The 17,379-nt window shown below is 60.5% G+C and overlaps 2 protein-coding genes across 4 annotated transcripts in view; one reads left to right on the top strand and one right to left on the bottom strand.

Moving 5' to 3' along the window:
* HDLBP (high density lipoprotein binding protein) overlaps positions 1-4,493 on the top strand; it is a 41,164-nt gene extending 36,671 nt beyond the window's left edge. For all 3 annotated transcript variants that reach the window (XM_059822359.1, XM_059822360.1, XM_009808905.2), the window contains 3 exons: positions 549-665; positions 1,137-1,265; positions 2,013-4,493. In XM_059822359.1, the coding sequence (XP_059678342.1) occupies positions 549-665; positions 1,137-1,265; positions 2,013-2,099 (333 nt within the window). In that variant the 3' untranslated portion in view covers positions 2,100-4,493. The remainder of the gene's footprint in view (positions 1-548; positions 666-1,136; positions 1,266-2,012) is intronic.
* A 932-nt stretch (positions 4,494-5,425) lies between these two features.
* ANO7 (anoctamin 7) lies at positions 5,426-13,833 on the bottom strand. Its single transcript, XM_059822827.1, has 23 exons — positions 13,726-13,833; positions 13,576-13,642; positions 12,921-13,078; positions 12,524-12,631; positions 12,042-12,178; positions 11,860-11,917; positions 11,445-11,555; positions 11,190-11,355; positions 10,740-10,830; positions 10,433-10,529; positions 9,995-10,138; positions 9,770-9,907; positions 9,382-9,480; positions 9,188-9,290; positions 8,475-8,586; positions 7,998-8,052; positions 7,761-7,858; positions 7,462-7,613; positions 7,017-7,222; positions 6,474-6,616; positions 5,898-5,988; positions 5,675-5,794; positions 5,426-5,521 (listed from the first exon to the last, which is right to left on the bottom strand). The coding sequence occupies exons 1-23, from the start codon at positions 13,831-13,833 to the stop codon at positions 5,426-5,428; spliced, it is 2,658 nt and encodes an 885-aa protein (XP_059678810.1).
* Positions 13,834-17,379: the final 3,546 nt, after the last annotated feature.

Genomic DNA, 17,379 nt, shown 5'->3' with positions numbered 1-17,379 from the left:
TGAGCAGCCCTTGGTTTTGGTCCTGTCTTGTGTGGCTTCCCTGCACCCATCTGGAAGGCAAGCTGTCAGAGAGCTCAGTGGCTGTGTGCAGAATACACTGAGCCAGCTCCATAAAATGATTGTCAGCCAGGATTACTCTTATCTGTGGAGGAGACAGAAAGCTTATTGTGCTTCATGCTAATGGCTTGATGGTGAAAATGCTTGCAGCAGTTTGAGGACACTGTCTGGAAATGCAGCCCTCTTCTGCAAGTGCTGCACAGAAAGCAGTGGGCCTCTGGACAGTGAGAACAGCAGGGGCTGCTGGAAGATGGGTCGTTACTGCAGACCCTGTTCTGCCTTCCTTCATGGGGGAACTGGACAGACAGGCTTCGGGGCCAGGTATATTCCAGTGCACCCCCAGCATCTGAACTAGGGAGGTCCTAAACAGGCTTGCGGCAGTGAACAGATCAGGGCTTTTCACTTCTGCGAATCTAATGACAAGGGTCATGGGGATTCTGTGGCTTTTCAGATGTGCAGGTCTGAGTCCCGTCCTGTTCCTTGTGTTGCAGGTGGATATTCGCTTTCCCCAGAGTGGAGCTCCTGACCCTAACTGTGTGACGGTGACAGGACTCCCCGAGAACGTGGAAGAAGCTATCGATCACATCTTGAACTTGGAGGAGGAATATGTAAGTGTTCAGCAAATCTGTGCCAGTGGCTTAGCAAAGATTTCTTCTGCCACAGAGCTGGATGTCTGAAGTATCTCTCCGTGTGGCATTTTCCACCACTGCATTGGAGAACTCAAGCCCTGTGCAGGTGGTAGTCAGCCCTCATCTGCAACTGTTCCTCAGACCAGCTGGGCACAGAGCCCCAGGCCGTGCTCTGCAAAGCAGTGCAAGGACTGGCCTCACTGTCCAGGAGGGGACAGTGAATGAGAATGCTGGGGCACCACCAGGATGTGCCCATGCTTGCCTTGCTGCAGCTTGCATCAGTTAGAAGTTGGTGACCCTCAGGCTAGTGCAGAAATGCTGTGTTCAGTCATTGTAGAACAGGCTGGTGACCTTGGATGAGTTGCGGCATGGTGAGATGGAGGGGGGAGGCGTCTTACACCAGTTTGAGGACCTATCAAGATCCCCCCTAACTGGGCCGTGTCTCTGCAGCTTGCAGATGTGGTGGACAACGAGGCAATGCAGGTGTATATGAAGCCCTCTTCACATGAAGAGTCCAAGGCCCCATCCAAGGGCTTTGTGGTGAGAGATGCCCCCTGGGCCACTGTCAACAACGAAAAGGTGAGTGCTGCTTCTGCTACGGGCCTGGGGGCACAAGGAGTGTGGCACCGCCTGCCGAGGACCTGCTCTGAGGTCTGGCCTTCCTATCTCTGCTGGGGAAACAGAGCACTCTCCCTCTCTTGGTGGCAGAGAAAGCAGTGAAGGGCCCTCCTGCACTCTGTGTCCCGTGCAAGCTGAGGCAGGCCCAGGCTCTGCCTTGCCAGCTTCCAAAGCACTGCTGTCTCATTCTTCCAAATGTCTTGCCCATACTGACTCCCCCACTGTGGAGCTGTTGGGGAATGGGGGACCCTTACTAGAAAGTGTCCTGCCAGGTTGTGTTGTTTTTAGGGGTAGGGACGGGCCCCTGGGACTTGCGACTCTTCTGCTGCAGCACAGAACCGGTTCAATGTTTGCAGCAGTGTTCTGGCTGGGAGCAGTGAGCTGGGACACGTGGCAGCTCTGTCCTCAGCTGCCCCGGCGCTGCTGCAGGACTGGCCTGACCCCACTCCAGTGACCGAGTTACTGAGATTGGGCCCTCAAGAGCCCTTGATCCGCCTGCCATTTGCTCCTATCTGCACCCTCCTAAATGTCATCTCTGGATGGCTCGACCGTCCACCCTGGGCAGTCCTAAGGACATAATGATCCTTTTCGGCCCTTACCCATTGTATCTGCTCATGGGACATCAGAAATGCTGCTTAGGTCAGGGGCGCGCTGTGTAGGTTTGCAGCAGGGCAGGAGCTTAACTTGTTCCCTTTTTGTTTGCTCTAGGCCCCTGATATGAGCAGTTCTGAAGACTTCCCCAGCTTTGGGGCTCAAGTGGCCCCCAAGACTCTTCCCTGGGGACCCAAACGATAATGACCTGGAAGCAGAAACATCTCCTCCAGCCCGCTGACCTGACACTAACCTGCCACAAATAATTTCTGTCTGAAATCTGACCCAGCGGCTGGAGCACAAGTCAATTGCCCCAAGAGGTCTCCTAATGGTGTCTGGAGTGCTAGACCCCATCCTGCTCCCCTCAGCTATCACCGTGGCTAGGACCCACCCTCATCTCTTGATGGATATTCTTTCCTCCTTTGGAACAAGACTTCCACTCAGATTCAAACACTAAGTGTGCGTGTTTTTGTTAGAAACGTCATAATTGACTCAAAGTGGCTAAGATTTGCAGCTTCCCAAGCGCTAGCAGAGCAATCTGCTCTCTTGAGCATGTCTTACTAGGCATTCTCGCCTTCATTAGGAGACCTCCTTTACTGTGGCTAGGAATCTACTTCCTGTCTCATGACCTCAGGAAATAAATTTCCTTGACTTTCTAAAGCCAAAACGTTTGCCCTCTTTCCTTTGTGTTTATCCCAGGCCTTACCTTACCTTTGTAGAGTGCAATCAACTTTTTTTCCTTTTAACTGCCAAAAATTCATTTAATGCTGATAGCTGACTGTGGGAAGAGCTTAAAATAATCTTAAAAGGTCAGAAACTTGCTTTTTAAAGGAACAAAACCTTCAGTAGGCTGTAGAGGCAGCAGAGATGGAAGGGACCAGAACAACGCACGGCTACCCCGGTCAGGTAAACACCTCTGAGTGCAGCGCGTAGCAAGCGCGCCCCTGCGCCACACCAAGCACAGCCCCAGCCTGCACGCTTGAGTCTTCCAGCGCGTGATGACAGACCCCGCTCCTAGTTCCCCGCGTTCCCTCGTTCGCCTTTCCCAACAGCCACCAGTGCGAGCAGGCAGGCGAGCCAGCACATGAGAATATTACCGGATGGGACAGATCTGGGTCGGCCGAGGTCGCTGCAGTGGCATGGCCCAGGAGAAGCTGGTGGGAAGAACAGCCTTGAGAAGCTGTGGTCCTCTGCTAGCACCGCAGCATCTAGGTCTGAGCGGTAGGGACACCTGTTACTATTGCCTTCTTTCTACCTCAAAAGTCAGTACGATGGTGGCCTCTCCGTGTAAGTGGGTAAGCAGCTGTTCCAGCTCTTGCCCTGGCACCCAGAGCAGAAGCATGGAGGAGAAGCAAGAGGAGCCTTTTGTCTCCGAGTGGCTGTGGGAGCTCCTCCGGAGGGAAGCTGAGCGCGGTGACGGTCAGGTAGGCTGTGAATCACAACTGTAGGACTGCTTGCTGAGCTAGAACAGGGCTCGGCCCCAAGGCCGTAGGCGCAGCCTCGCCGCAGCCCTCGGCTGCAGAGATTGTGAGCCAGGCTTCTGCTCTGATGGCTTTGGGGGGCTGATGGCGTGGTGCGTTGAGCCCTCCCCGAGGCCTCCATCGTATGGGCGGTAGAGGGTGATCCATGCTCTGTACTCTGGACCGCTTGCACCTAGGCCCTGCCACGGCTTGCTCGAAGGGGGCTGTGTCCAAGCTCCTCCAGCCAGTAAGAGGAAAACCACGTCTTTGTGGAGGGAAGCAGGGAGTGTGGGGTTTCTGTGTTCCCTCCTTCAGTCCTACAGAGGTTGTAGTCTGAGCCATTCCTCTATCCCAGCTGCTTCAGCTCTTGGACAAGCAGGAGTCCCTAGCCTCTCTTCTCTAGTGCTGCTTACGGAGCAAAGGCCCAAAACTCTGGCAAGCTGAGCCCAGTGTTCTTGCCTTTCCCTCTGTCCGGCAGGCCTGACATGCCGATGCTTCTCCTTCCCGCGCCAGCTCTTCTTGGAAGAGGCTGCTATGCAGAAGTTGAACCAAAACCTCACAGCGCTCTCCTTGAGTTTGAGAAATGACCGAAGCTGACCACGGCCCGTTGCAGGGCACCTGGCTGTCCCCGAAGGACGGGGTGGCCTTGCCTCCAGCACAGGAGACAGGGTGGGTGAGACAGAACTAGGGTGATGCCCCCCCCTGCCCCCCCCCAGCTGCATCTGTCAGAAAATGGTTATTACCCCCGTAGCTTAGGTCTGTCCTACGTCACCAAGCCTACCGCCCGCCGTCTTCCTCTTTACGCCCCCCCCGTGCCCTCAGCAGTTGCACAGCTAGGCTTGAGTTACATTTGGGGCACCACCGTCTGGGCTCATGCCCCATAGCCCGACCCTCCACTCTAAAGAAGGTCATGAAGTGATTGTACCTAGTGCTGTCCCCCCACCACCCTCCTTCCGCAGCAGACTGTGGCATGTGTCCATTTCCTCTCTTTGACGTCTTCCATATTGTACGTTTCCATAGCAATGATCCCTTGGCCTTAACTTTGGAATTTGGAGACTATATGCAAACATGTAAAAAGGCTCATGAGTATGGATGACACTGGAATTTTATAAATTCTAAAATAAAACCTGAAACAGCTTGGAGTGTCACGGATATTATTTCTACTGGTGGGTTGAGATCCAAGGCAGCCGTAGCTTGGCGGGGTTTAGCCCGGCTTGAGGAGTTCCAGCTTGCATGCGTGAGCCTCTGCTGCGGCGATGCCCTTGTGGAGGTGGGACTTGCGCAGCGAGGAGCTGGGCGGAGGCGAGAGCAGCGTTGGGCACCGGCCTGCTCGCACCCAGGGAGGTGGTGCTGGGGATGCTGCCAGCGGAGGAGAGGAGAGGAGAGGGAGGCGCCAGCCATGGTCCCTCTTGCTCGCCTCCTCCACAACCGGAGCCTCTCATCTGCCTTCTGCGACTGGCCCCGCCGCACAGCATGCTCCAGCCAGGGCCAAGCTGCTGCTCGCTGATAGATTGGCGAAGCTTGGCGCAGCCGTGTCAGAGGGTGACGGCACGCCTCTCAAGTTCACCCGGTGTGGCCATAGCTCTACCCCTCCCCACAGCAGCTCGGCCGTTCCCACCGTACCTGCTGGCACGGGTGGAGGCAGGTGAAGCAAGAGGCAGTGCAGCGGGCTGTAGCCCTGCCTTCGCTCGCCCCGAGGGGCAAGCGGAGCTGCGGCTGCACTGACCCCCCGTGCAGTTGCTGTGGGCAGGCGCTGCCCTGTGCTAGCTGAGCGCAGCCCAGCGACATGGCATGGCCAGCCTCCTTTACTTCGCTCCGTGCCAGGTCGTTCACGCAGCGGTGGAGTTATCTTGCGGTGACGCCAACAAGCTTGGACAAACCCCCACCCCACCCAGAGCCAGCTGCGGCCCTCCCTGCCTTTAGCAATAGCTGTCCCCAAATGCCCATGCGCCAGCCGGGCAGGGAAGGCACGCATGCTGCCCTGCGGCTCGAGGCTGGCCCGAGGAGGAGCGGGTCGGCAGCCCTTCAGTCCCGGCACTGTGCCATGAGCTTCAGGGCATGCCGTGGCGCTCAGCTGCTGGCAAACTGCTCCGTTTCCCAGTCCCTGCCTGCGGCCGAATCCGTGATGCTGGCCTTGCTTCTTGTCTCCCGTCTCTCCAAAAGGACCTGAACCACAGAAAAAGGGAAGGCGGCGTTTGCACTGATAGGAGCTGCCGCAGCTCCTTACAGGGCTGCCTTCCGGCTTAGCCTGTGCCTCTGCGCAAGTTTAAAGCAAAAAAAGGCTTTAAAGGAGGAGGCGGAGGAGCTGCTGCAGCCCACCTTGTTCTCAGCCAGGGCCTCCTTGGCCAGGTACCGTTCCCGCTTCACCTTGACCTCCACGGACTCAGGAATGTCAGGTACCAACCACGCAATCAGACGTCCGATAAAGAAAACCACGTGCTGGAAGTGAGTGGGGATGCGGAGGTTGGCCGAGGTGGCAGGTCCTCTCCCCCTGTCCCGGCACCGTCCCCTGGGCCACCCTGCAGAGCTCGGCAGCTGGTACCTCGAACACGATGATGAAGCCCAAGCGTATGGCCAGCAGCTGCCAGTAAGTCAAGGTCAAGTTGCCGTCCCGGTCCCTAAACGCTCTGTATCTATGGGAGCAGAGTGCAGCTGTTAATGCTCCCGTTCGCTTCACGGCGGGTGGTACCACTGCGCATTGCTGCGGGAGCTCGCCCAGCGCTGCGCCCAGCCCAGCGTGCTAGAGCGCAGCAGAACCAGCCCTTGGCCAGCCTCAGCTGGGACCCACGCGGCTGCAGGTAGCCTGGCCCCGGGGGGGTTTCTCCTTTGCAAAAGCACCTCCCTCCACGGCTGGGGAGCTTTAGCTCCAGCCCCAGGTCAGGCCGGGCAAGCAACCCACCCCCCCACATTGCCCCACGCACGCTCACATCCGGCACACGCTCAGCCCCGGGATGAGCGAGGGACCCGAGGACCTCAGGAACGGGGGTGGATGACCTGGACCTGGCTAAAGGCCGCCGTGCCGAACAGAACGTTTGCTGTGGCGGCGGCAGGGAAAAGCAAATCCAAGCCTAAGCAAACGAGGCGAGGAGCCAAAACGAGGCGGGAGGGGGGCTCCCACCTGCACGTGGTGTTGCTCTGCAGGACAAAGTCCCACGGCGCGTACGCCAAGGTGAAGTTCACGTAGCCGCGCAGGCTGCTGTCGTGGACGTACTTGTAGTACACGCGGGGCAGGAAATCGGAAGTGAAGGCGATGAGGAAGGCCTGGGAGGCGGAAGATGTGCTGCAGCAGGTCCTGCAGCCGGGGAAAGCCCCAGCCCCACGGACAGGACCTCCTCTGCACCCTGTGCTCCTGAGGTGGCTTTCCACCTCTCCTTGCCCTCAGCCTGACAGAGCAGACACGAACGCTGCTCGGTCTTAGCAGTTCCCTGCTTACGGTGCCGTGTCCTGCTCTCACTCCTCTGTTAAACCCAAGCAGAGCCGCCTGCCCCGGAGGGTGATGGCTTCCCACCGCCCGTGGCTGGAGCTGCGCCTTCTGCAACGGTGGACCCACCCCAGGCACTGCAGCTCCCCTCGTCACGCAGTGCCCCGCAGCCGCCAAAGGAGTTTTTCCTCCCTACGCCGCTTGCAGCCCCTTCAGCACCCGCCTGCCCGCCCGGCGTACGTTGCTGATGACGGCCAGGTGAGTGATGGCCTCCAGGATGGAGAACCAGATGCCGATGCCCTGCGCCCGCTCGGCCACGGGCCGCCGGTAGTCACAGACGAACTTGTGGGCATCCAGGCGGATCTCCACCCAGTTGTTGAGCAGGGCAAAGAGGGGTGCCAGGGGACAGGCCGCCACAAAGATGGTGATGAAGCCAAACTGCAGGACTGGGAGGAAGAGGAGGAGGAGCGGGGAGGGATAAGCTGAGAGACGGCAGCAGCAGCTGCGGCATCTCCCAGCCCAATCCCGTGGGGAGTGGCGCAGCCCTTCTCCCTCCAGCACCCATGGGCTGCTTGGGGCAAAAGCTCCGGTGCCTGATCCTTTAGGGAGCTCCTGCGGCTCCCGCCTCTCCCCACCGCCTTTCTCCCAGCGCTTCAGCCCTCCCCACCCCGCGGCTGGTCCCTACCCATCTCCAGGTACTCGTCAAAGAGTCCCTCGAACACCAGCAGCTGGTGGTCCATCACCCAGGGCGCCTGCTCCACCGGGACTGACTCCCCCTCCTCGCCCGCCTTCTTGGAGGAGAGGAGCTTGTGCTTGTGCCACCAGCACTTCAGCTTCCTGGGGAGATGAGAGGGGCCGCGGCCCCCGCTGCGGCCAGCCGGCACCACTCAACACCCCCTCGGCGGAGCGCCGCGGCGCGCCCGTGCCCTGAAGCCCCCCGCGCCGCGCAGGCTCGGGGACGCGCGATGGCCCCGGCGTACTCACGGGATGGCCACCTCCTGCACGTTGTTGATGATCTGCTTCCCTACCATGATGACCAGCAACTCCTGCGCCAACTCGATGAAGCACCCGCCTGGGCTGCACTGCAGGGAGAGAGGGGACCTCAGCCTGCCGGCTCCGGCACACGGCGATCGGAGCACCACGAGCGTGGGAAGGCGTCCCTGCAGCGCGCCAGCCCCAACTGGGGCGGCAGGCACGGTGTGTCTCCCGCCCCGCGCTCACCTCCTCGTTGCGGACCCCCAGAAAGCTCAGGTAGTTCCCGGGGTAGCCGATGAACCTGCGGGAGCCGCGGCAGAGCCGTGAGCGGGGACCCCAGGCGCTGAGCCCAGGGATGCATCCAGAGCGGCTCCGGGGAAGGGCGGGCTTTTTCTGGTTCACCCAGAGCCCTCTTCTCCCTCACCAAGGGGGACAAAAGAGCTGGCGGTGCGTCCCTCTGTTAGAGAGGGTCCCCCAGTCCCGCACTGGGACCAGCTGCACAGACCAGCCCACAGCGGGCTGGCACTGCCCTCGTTCCCAGGCGCCCCGTGGCCCCGCGAGGGCTCCCGCTCTCTGGCGGGGCCGTGTCCCCCCACCCCGCCGCGGGTGCTCCTTGCCCACGATGGCAGCAGCACTCCCCTCTCCTTCAGCCCTGCAAAGCCCGGCGGCCCCAGGGGCTGCAGGAGGTGGGGAAGACCCCCCGCTCCCCCCCAAAGGCCTTACTTGCCCTTGAAGAAGGCGATGTAAACGGGAGAGGAGTAGAAGGTGACAAACTGGAAGACGAACACTTTGAAGGTGAAGGCATCCTCGTACTTGCTCTGGGTGCGGTGCATCTCTGCCCGGGGGAAGCACGGGGATGTGGTCCTACACCACTCCAGAATGCTCTTCCACATCATTGCAGAAGTCTTTTAGGTTGGACTTGATGATCTTACAGGTCTTTTCCAACCTTAGTGATTCTGTGAAGTCACCCCACATCACCTCACTCTAACCAACACCCCCCCACACCCCGCAGCCCGGGGTCCCCAAACCTGCCGCGGTACCCGGGAAGGCGCCTGCCACTCGTCCAGAGTCTGGAGATGCCCATCTGCTTTGCGCCAAAAAAAAAATCATCTTCCTCCCTTCCACTCAGTACAAACAGGCTTCGTGTCTCATTAAATACAACAAAAATATCCTGTGTGCTTTTCTCCCCCCAACCTCAAAAGTCGGCTTGGATAATTTCATCGAAAACCCCCAGAATTGAAACCCTACACTCATATTTTTATTTTTTTTTCTGCTGCCAAAACACTTCACTGAAGATATTATTCTCCCAGCCCTCCCCTCTCCGTAAAGCCATCGTCCCCCTGCGTGTTGGCCAACTCTCCCCAGGTCGGGGGCTCTGCCCTTGCTGACTGCTCCCTCCCGTCACCGTCCGGCGTGCGAGACCCTCGCCAGCTTACCCCACTTGGTGAGGAAATGAGCCAGGGAAATATAGATCTTGGAGAGGATGAGGATGAAGATGAGGTTCACCACCGAGCCGGTGATGCTGGCAATGCGGGATGCCTACAGGGAGAAGCAACACACAGGGCACGGCGGGTGGCGAGCAAGCCGAGCAAGCAAGGCAGGTCTGGGAGCGACTCTGGCCACCTCTTACCGAAGCCACGAACCAGAAGTACCCCGAGCTGGAGAGGAGGATGGCGACCACTGCCCGGTAGAGGATAACGGAGACCACGAACACCACTACCATGGCAATCTGCAAACAGCGCGTGGGTACGAGCAACTCGTGTTGGGAAGGAAACTCCGCCGTTAACCCAGGGCATTACAATCCCAGGGGAGCTCTGGGGCGGGTGGCTGAGCCTGGGTGCCTCGGGGCGCGGGCTGAGCTGGCGGAGAGCCACGGGTTCCACCATGGGCCAGGGGCACCCGTGTTCATCCCCAGCTTAACCCCTGCTCTCTTCCCCCAGACTGATCCCATCCCACGACGTCCCACTGTCCCGGGACAGACTGGTGGGCAGGCGCAGCTCCAGCCCCCGCAATCTTACCATCATTATAATGACCATCGAACCAGCCAAAATCCGGCGGAGGCGGCTGCGCTTGGGGAAATACGGCTCCTCCGCCCCCGTTATAGGGTTTATTATCGTCATGGGAGCCGTGGCCGTGAACTGGGGCCGTGGCCGCTCCTGGAAAAGAGGGGGAAAGGTATCAGGGGTGCCCGGTGGCTTTGGTCCGTGTGGTTTTGGGAGGTGCTACAGAGGGTCAGAGCCCACCTCGATGTCCTCAAACTCGGAGCAGTCCCAGTGGTGAGCCAGGGATGCGTTGGTCCGCTTCCAGAACTCTAGGAACAGCACTGCCCACAGGGACATGAAGATGCTGAAGAAGATGGTCCCGCCATGGTCAAAGAGCCGTCCCGCCTGTGGGCAGAGCGGGGCTGAGGGATGGGCAGGGACCAGGCAGGGCGGCGGGGGCTGCCCCCTGCACGGCTGCCGTGGTGAGCGCCGGGTCCTCGGTGTCCCCGAGCTGTGGGGCCGGCGGGGAGGGAAGGTGAAAGGGGCCACCTGGGAGCCTTCGCCGGGGAGGGAGGGGTGGGAAGACGGGTGGGAGAGGAAGCGCCGGGGGCCAAAGCGGGGAGGCGGACTGGGGTGACACAGGCTAACATCGGGATGGAGATCTCCACCCCGGCCCCCAGCTGCTCTCCAGGACCTCACCATGAAGGTGCTGCAGATTTTGGAGAGCTGCCAGTAGGAACAGGTCTTGCAGAGGGGACACATCCAGTACTGCTCTTCGCTGGCACAGATCTCCTGCCTACAGGCAAGGAAGGAGCAGCTCCGCCTTTCCCACTGCTCCCCTTTGGACCGTTCACCGGCACTTTTGCACTGAGTGCTGCGGCCGAGCCCCGGCAGCCGCCCAGCGCCAGCACATCGGGGTGCAGGCACCCTCCTGCCCTCCTCCCCGCCGCACGAAGAGAGCACAGCCCCGGAGAAGGGGTGAGGAGGGGAAGGTCGGGCCACTTACGAGGGTACGTCATTGAACATCAGGAAAATGCCGACGATGAACACGACCGTCCCCACCACCGCGGCCGGCAAGAGCCATCCTGTGTAGAAGCCTGGAGACAGCACGGACGGGGAGCGTGAGTCCCGCACAGCCTCCAGCCACGGAGGACGGCACCTGCCCAAGCCCGGCATAGCACCAGCCTAAAACTGGTTTAGGGCAGGGTTTGGAGGCCACGAGCACCGACCCGGGGCTGCAAAGTACCCGTCAGGCGTCGGCTAGTCCTTTTAGGGCACGTGGGGCACAGCTCACGGTGCCACCACTCTTGAAATGAAGAGCATCCCGGGGCAGAGCCGCATCTGCCTCCCGGGGCAGCCGGGAGCTGCCGCCCGCGGCCCCTTACCCCACGCCATGAGGCCGAGGGAGTCATTCCCTGGGAGAGCCGGGGGCTGCTCTGGAGCCGGCAGGACTCACCCAGCCAGGCGAAGTAGAACGCAACCTTCTCCCCAAAGTACTTGCGGACGTGATCCAGCGGCTGGTACTTGCACCACTTCCCCCAGCTGGCCCAGTACTGGAAGAGGACTTGGCGCTGGCTGAGGTTGCCGGCAGCCAGCTCCTCCGGCCGGAGCTTGTAGGGACCCTGCGGGGAGAGGCAGGGGTGGGCAAGGGACCGGCCGGGAGCGCGGGGCCGGCGGCGGGGTGGCTCCCCGGGGGCCGGCGGGGTCTTGCCTCGTGCAGTGGGAAGGCGGCGGTGAAGACGTTCTCACTCAGCAGCCGGTCTACCCCCACCTCCCGCTCCCTGGAGTGGCCGTACTGTGTCGTGGCCAGGATCTCGTAGAGCTGCCGGGGCAACACCAGGAGAGGTGAGGGGGGACGCAGCCGTCCTCCACAACGTAGAGAGGGGTCCCCGCCACCAGTCGGCTTTTCAGCCACCAGCTCCAAGCCTGATTCCCAGATGCTGAACGGCAGGATGAGGGTTTCCACCCAAGCCTTTTAATCCCCTCTGGAGTTACTTGCACACAGTGACCCAGTCTGGGACCTTGTGACGACACATGACAACGCACCCACCCACAGCACTTCTCCCTCAGACCCCACAGCCCACCCGGGACCGGGGAAGAGAGGCCACGGCGGCCCCGGTGCTCACGATTTGGTGCCGCTGGGTGGTGGTGAAGAAGGTGTCCTGCTCGTCGCTCCCCAGGAACCTGGAAGGGCGCGGAGGGGCAGCTCAGCAGAGCTCGGTGCTTGGCGGGGGGGTGCGGCAGCCCCTCCCCGCGGTGTCCGCCGGCTGGGGACCACCTCCGGACATGGTCCCTCTGGGGCGCTCACCAGCGCAGCTTGTTGGCCTTGAAAGGGCAGGTGTAGTAGTCCGGCGGCAGGTTGGGAACCTCCTGGGCCATCAGGTTGGGGACGCCCAGTTGCCGCAGCACGCTGGCCGACCAGTTGGAGGTCTGTCTGGGGAGCGCCTGGATGGGCGGCAGAAACGTCTCAGGAGGAGGGAGCAGGAGCAAGACGGCAGCCGAGCCGGGGGGGAATAGTGCCTGGGCTGTGCTGAACGCAGGAGCCTGCTCTTCGAGGGCCAGGGAAAGCGGGGAGGGGGCACGGGAGGAGAAGTTCAGAAGGGGAATGAGGTGGGATCCCGTAACTGTGCGTGGGCCAAGACCGGTGGCTGGGAACTGCTGGGTCCACTGGAAAGCAAGGAGGCTGCAAACCCCATCAGAGACCCCCAGCCCCACCCACAGTGGGGTACACGGGAGCGCTGGGAGCACCGTCCCCCATCCCCGATGAACTCGGGCACCACAGCCCCTCACCTGCAGCGGCACGCGGAGCTGGAGCTCTTCAGCGTAGTAGCAGAGGACGCTCCAGGGCGCGCTCAGCAGCAGGTAATGCACCGCTTTCTTCTCCACACGGGTCACGTGCTGTCGGGAAAAGGGGACCCCAGGGGAGATGAGGCTGCTGGCACCAGTACCGGTCGCTGTGGGAGGCACCGGGGTGACTCCCCGCTGGTGCGGATCAGCCTGGCAGAGCTGACCCAACGGAGAAGAGCACAAGCACATCCCACCCCACGCTCCAGCACGGCTGCCCGCAAGCCCGGGTGTCCCTCCCATGCGAGGACCCCCACGGCACGGCACCCCTCCTCCCGCTTCGCAGAGCGAAGCTGCGGTTATCACAGGGGGGGTCGAAATTTGAGGTCAGGTCCCCAGGTACCTTTTCCATGTGGATCCCAGCAGCGTGAAGCTTGTCCAGAAATTTCTTCCGCCAGGTCCTGTGGATGGTGGCAGATCTCTCCCGCAAGCCCCTGTTCTCATGGCCGTCCTGCTGCCCACTCAGCTCCCAGGGGACGGTCTCCCACACCAGGACGAAGTCTGCGGCAAGGAAAGGGAGCTCGTGCCCAGGAAGGGCAGCAGATCCCAGAGCCGTCCCTGTCCTGCGTGTCCCTCTCCTGCAGGACTCGGTGCCCTCGTGGGGCTGAGCATTGTCTTGTGAGTAAAACAAGGAGTCGAGGGGAGGATGTGCTTGGTCTGGAAGGGGCTGCCAGCCACCTCGCTTGGGTGTTTCTAGGGCGGGTGGCAGGAAGCTAGAAGACCCTTTTGACATGAGCTGAGGACCACAGCTGTCTTGCGGAAGGGAAAGGCTCGAGCACCCAAGCGGGGCTGTGCCTGCCAGGGCTTGCAGGAGGTCTGATGCCCTCTGGACATGCTGTACAGACCAGCTGCAGTCAGCAGGACCTGCCGCCACCAGCTCCAGCCGGGGAGCCGGGGGCTTTCCCCATCCTCCTCACCCCAGCGGGCCCCATCCAGCCCCAGCCTTCTCACCAAGGTAGAAAGGAACCGACCTCAAAAGACCAGCCTCTTTCCCTCACCTATCCTCGTACAGCCGTCGCTGAAGACATTGGCTGTGCTCTTCTGGGCCAGGGCTGTATCGCTGGGCTGGAAATGAGGCATACGGGGCGATGAGAGTAGCGATTCCGCAGGCAGCTCGATTGTGAGGGGGACGGGCTGCAGCCACCCACCTGAGCGATTTCGATGGCCTCCTCACTCAGACTGCCATAGCGAGCGCCTCTGCCGTCCTGCCCCACCAGGCTGCAGTGGAGATCGTCCGTGGTCCTCCTCCTCTGCATGGCAAACCTTCATGCCCCTTCCTCCTGGTGCTGAGAAGCAGACCCAGGCGGTTGCGGACACCCCACAGCCCCATCACCTCTCCCGGCGGTGCCGGAGCCCCGGTGCTGGCGACGTGGCTGGCCTCGCTCCCTTCTCTGCCAGCCCCTCAGCTCCTGTCCGCGTACGGTGAGACCTGGGACCCCGCTCCGCCCACCACCAGGAATGCTTCCAGGTGGAAGACAAGGAGACAGGAGCGGTCAGCGGTCTTGGGCAGTGTCCTCCCTTCTCACCACCACCCAGGCGCCCTCTAAGTGCATGTCTCCTCCACCACCTCGGCCAAAGACACGGTGGAGAACGCTGCCCCCCTTGCATCTTTTCTCAACAGTGAGCTCTGTTCCCACCATCTCCCCACGGGATCGATCCAGCTCGAAGGCACATCCACCAGCACGTGTGACCCGGTGATGGAGAAGCCAGGGATCACCATCTCCACCCCAGAAACAGGGTCTAGTCCATGCCCAAGCACTCAACATCCAAAAGACGTGGCAAACCGAGCTCCACCAGCTCTCTATTTTCACAGAATCACAGAATCACTACAGTTGGAAAAGACCTGTAAGATCATCAAGCCCAACCATCACCCCAACACCACCATGCCCACTACACCATGTCCCGCAGTGCCACATCCACACATTCCTTGAACTGGAAACACCTCGAGAAGCCGAGGTAGGAGACGGGAACCTCACATGATAGTTGACACTGGCTCAGACACATGGGAGTTGAATAACGAGGCAGAAAGATGCCTTCTGCAGAGGCGGGGGGACCGGGAGGCTGTCGCAGCAGCATGAGCTGCAGCCAGGCAGGGAGAACACAGCGAAAGGACAAAGTTCTCTTCCAGTGCATCATCCACCTAAAAAAGGAGCCTGGAAACCTCCGTGTGTCCTTCATTAACATATTTTGTTATTATGAAGACTGTTATTGATCAGGGGCAAGAGCTGCTGGTTCAGTTTTGTCCACCTCGACTCGGATGTTTGCGCTGTAGCTGACTCGGCGGTTGCACTCTGAAGACGCTGGATCAAAGCCGCCAGCAGCACCGCCAACAGCGAGGACTACGCGTCAGCCAGGAAAACCAGCTCCATCAGTAACAGAGGGGGGTAAAGGCGTTTTCAATTCTTCAAATCTTTATGGGGCGGTTCATTACCACCGTCACACGACGTGTCCGCAGCCACGGCTTTTCACACCGTGGCTCCGAGTTCATTGTTAAACAGCAAGGAAATGGAGTTGGCCTTTCTAACGACGTCAGGTTGCTCTTCAGAAACGATGTGGCTCTTCATCGTTACTTTCAGGACAGGTGGTGTGAAAGAGGAAAGGCCAGAGAGCCTCAAGTTTCTCAAACGACCCCGTGCCCCTCGCCAAAAGCAAGGCGGGCAAAAGATCCCTTTGCAGAAGACACTGGCAACCTGCACCAGCAGAGCTCTTCTGATACAAGAGCTTCTTGGGGGCATCAGCGGAGCAGGAGGAAGATATCTGCTAACTGCGCCTAAAAGCATTAGAAACCCATTCCTCGAGGCAAGGAAATCACGGGAACAGGCTGGGCCTCTTGCTCCTACAGTAAGGACCGGTTAGCCTGGAGAAAAAATGTGCTCGGTCGAGATGTAAAGGTGCCACGAAGAGACCAAGCTTCTGAATGTTGCACTACCCAAAATGTCCCCAGCCGGGCTCATCGAAAAGGCCGAGTCCCTCCTGGGAAGGTGGCCCTGCGACCACACTGTGACAACCCACCAGGCTACTGGTGAACCGCCCAAGGCAACCAACAAGAGACCCGCGCAACAAGAGGAAGATGAGCCTGGGATCGCAGCGAACGTGAAGTCAGTCGTGGTGGGGGGGCCTGGAAAACCAGGAACACGCTTGGGAATTGGGGCAGAGCCCTGCTGGGCTGGGCAGAGGGGCAAGAGCCAACCTCCACCCAATTCCCTTTCAGCGTCTCAGTCCCCCGGGCACCTTTGGGCAACCCCCTCCAAGCTTCCCCACCTTGGGCCAAACTCTAGCTTCATTTACACTCTTTGCAACTCCTACCAAGTCAAAGGGGTTGCTAGTCAGCACCGAATTGCGCTTGGTTTGGGTCCTGTGACCTTCCAAAGCCCCGGTCAGACTAGTCGGGAGGGCCGGGGTGATGCGCGCCAAGCACAAAATCTCCCCGAGGAAACGTGCCTGTAAAGCTCTGGGCTGATCTACACCCTAAAAAGCCTCCGGCAGTCCCAGAAGTTCTTCTGGCATCTGGAGCACGTGGGCACGTGTCTCTGCTGAGCAAGCAACTCCGGACCTAGCTCTCCGGAGCTCCCGGCAGCAGAGCTCCTTCGGGTGCAGTATCTGATCATCGCTCCCAGCGGACGGTGATAAAAACTTCAGCCGATCCCGATGACAGCCCAAGGAACGGGGAACCTCCGAGCCCTGCTTTGGAGCTGGGGAGGGAGAGCGCGGAAGCAGCGGCAAGGCCAGGCACTGACCGGGAAGCCGGACGAAGGCACAGGGGGCTGCGGGATCCCACCCTGCTCCTGCAACTCCCAGCCAGATCCCGGCCCCAGCGGGACCCCAAACCTGCAGCTTTTCTACCATACCTGCTGCCAGTGCCCCTGCCCTGCTTGTTCCTCCCACGGCGCTGGATCTGAGCGTTGGCAAGGCACAGGGCGAAGGGATCCTCCTGCCCTACCGCCGCTCTTCACCTGCTTCTCCTTGGGTGGGGAGAGAGCGGCAAGTGGCACCCGGTTGCTCTAAGCCAGCGGTTGATGGCTGCTTCCCATCTTGGGAAACGCCAGGCTCCTTGCGTAAGACGGATATAGCGCGGGGGGAGGAGGAAGAGGGGAGAATAGGTTTGCAAGCACCTTCCTCGGAGCAGCCTGGAGCAGGCCCTGCCTTTGTTTGAGCTGGAGGTGGGGACCTGAACGGCCCTGAACAAACAGGGTTCAGCGGAGCTCCGGGCTATGCATGCAATGAGCCATGGCGAGGGAGTGAGGGGCAGCGGGTCCCCCCCACACACACCCTGGAGGGTCCGGTGCCTGGCCAAGGCACAAGGATTTTGGGGCACCAGGGAAACTTTAAGCACCGTGCTCACCCCGCACCCGCAAAAGTTTCTGCTGCTTTTTGCAACTTTGGGGAGGGAAGAGGAAAAAAACCAGCTCTGTTTTGCCTCCCGACCAAGGGGCACGCCGCCAGCCAGCAGCCCAGGGGACAACACGGGTGTACAGCGGCGATGGTCACTAGAGAGCCGAGACGCTGCTTTACAGTCCCCAGATCAAGCTCGTGGAGCTGCAGGGGGGCTCAAAGCAACTCATCCCACCAAACACACACACCTGCGGCAGGACGAGGTGCACCATCCTCGTTCAGCAGCACAGTGGGGTGCAACTCCCTCCAGCCAAGCCCGGCGTCACCCCACCACCTCCGGTGGCTTCCGTGGCATCACACTCCGGGGCAGAGCTGCGCCGGATGAGCAAAAGCAACAGAGTCCGTGAAAGGAACCTCAAAAAGCTTCCACAGGGCCCCACTGTCCTGCTTATTTCTACTGGTCTCCTGTT

This window comes from Gavia stellata, chromosome 11 (assembly GCF_030936135.1).
Source record: "Gavia stellata isolate bGavSte3 chromosome 11, bGavSte3.hap2, whole genome shotgun sequence".
NCBI classification, from domain to species: domain Eukaryota; kingdom Metazoa; phylum Chordata; class Aves; order Gaviiformes; family Gaviidae; genus Gavia; species Gavia stellata.
The sequence above is the reverse complement of the archived record's forward strand: the minus strand, read 5'-3'. Positions and strand labels throughout refer to the sequence as shown.

Excerpts from the sequence above, each read along its gene's own strand:
- ANO7 (XM_059822827.1), bottom strand. The coding sequence starts at position 13,833 with ATGCAGAGGAGGAGGACCACGGACGATCTCCACTGCAGCCTGGTGGGG. Across the intron at positions 7,859-7,997 it reads TGGGGGTCCGCAACGAGGAG|TGCAGCCCAGGCGGGTGCTT; the intron begins GTGAGCGCGGGG and ends CTCTCCCTGCAG. Across the intron at positions 5,522-5,674 it reads AGGCCCTGGCTGAGAACAAG|GTCCTTTTGGAGAGACGGGA; the intron begins GTGGGCTGCAGC and ends TCTGTGGTTCAG.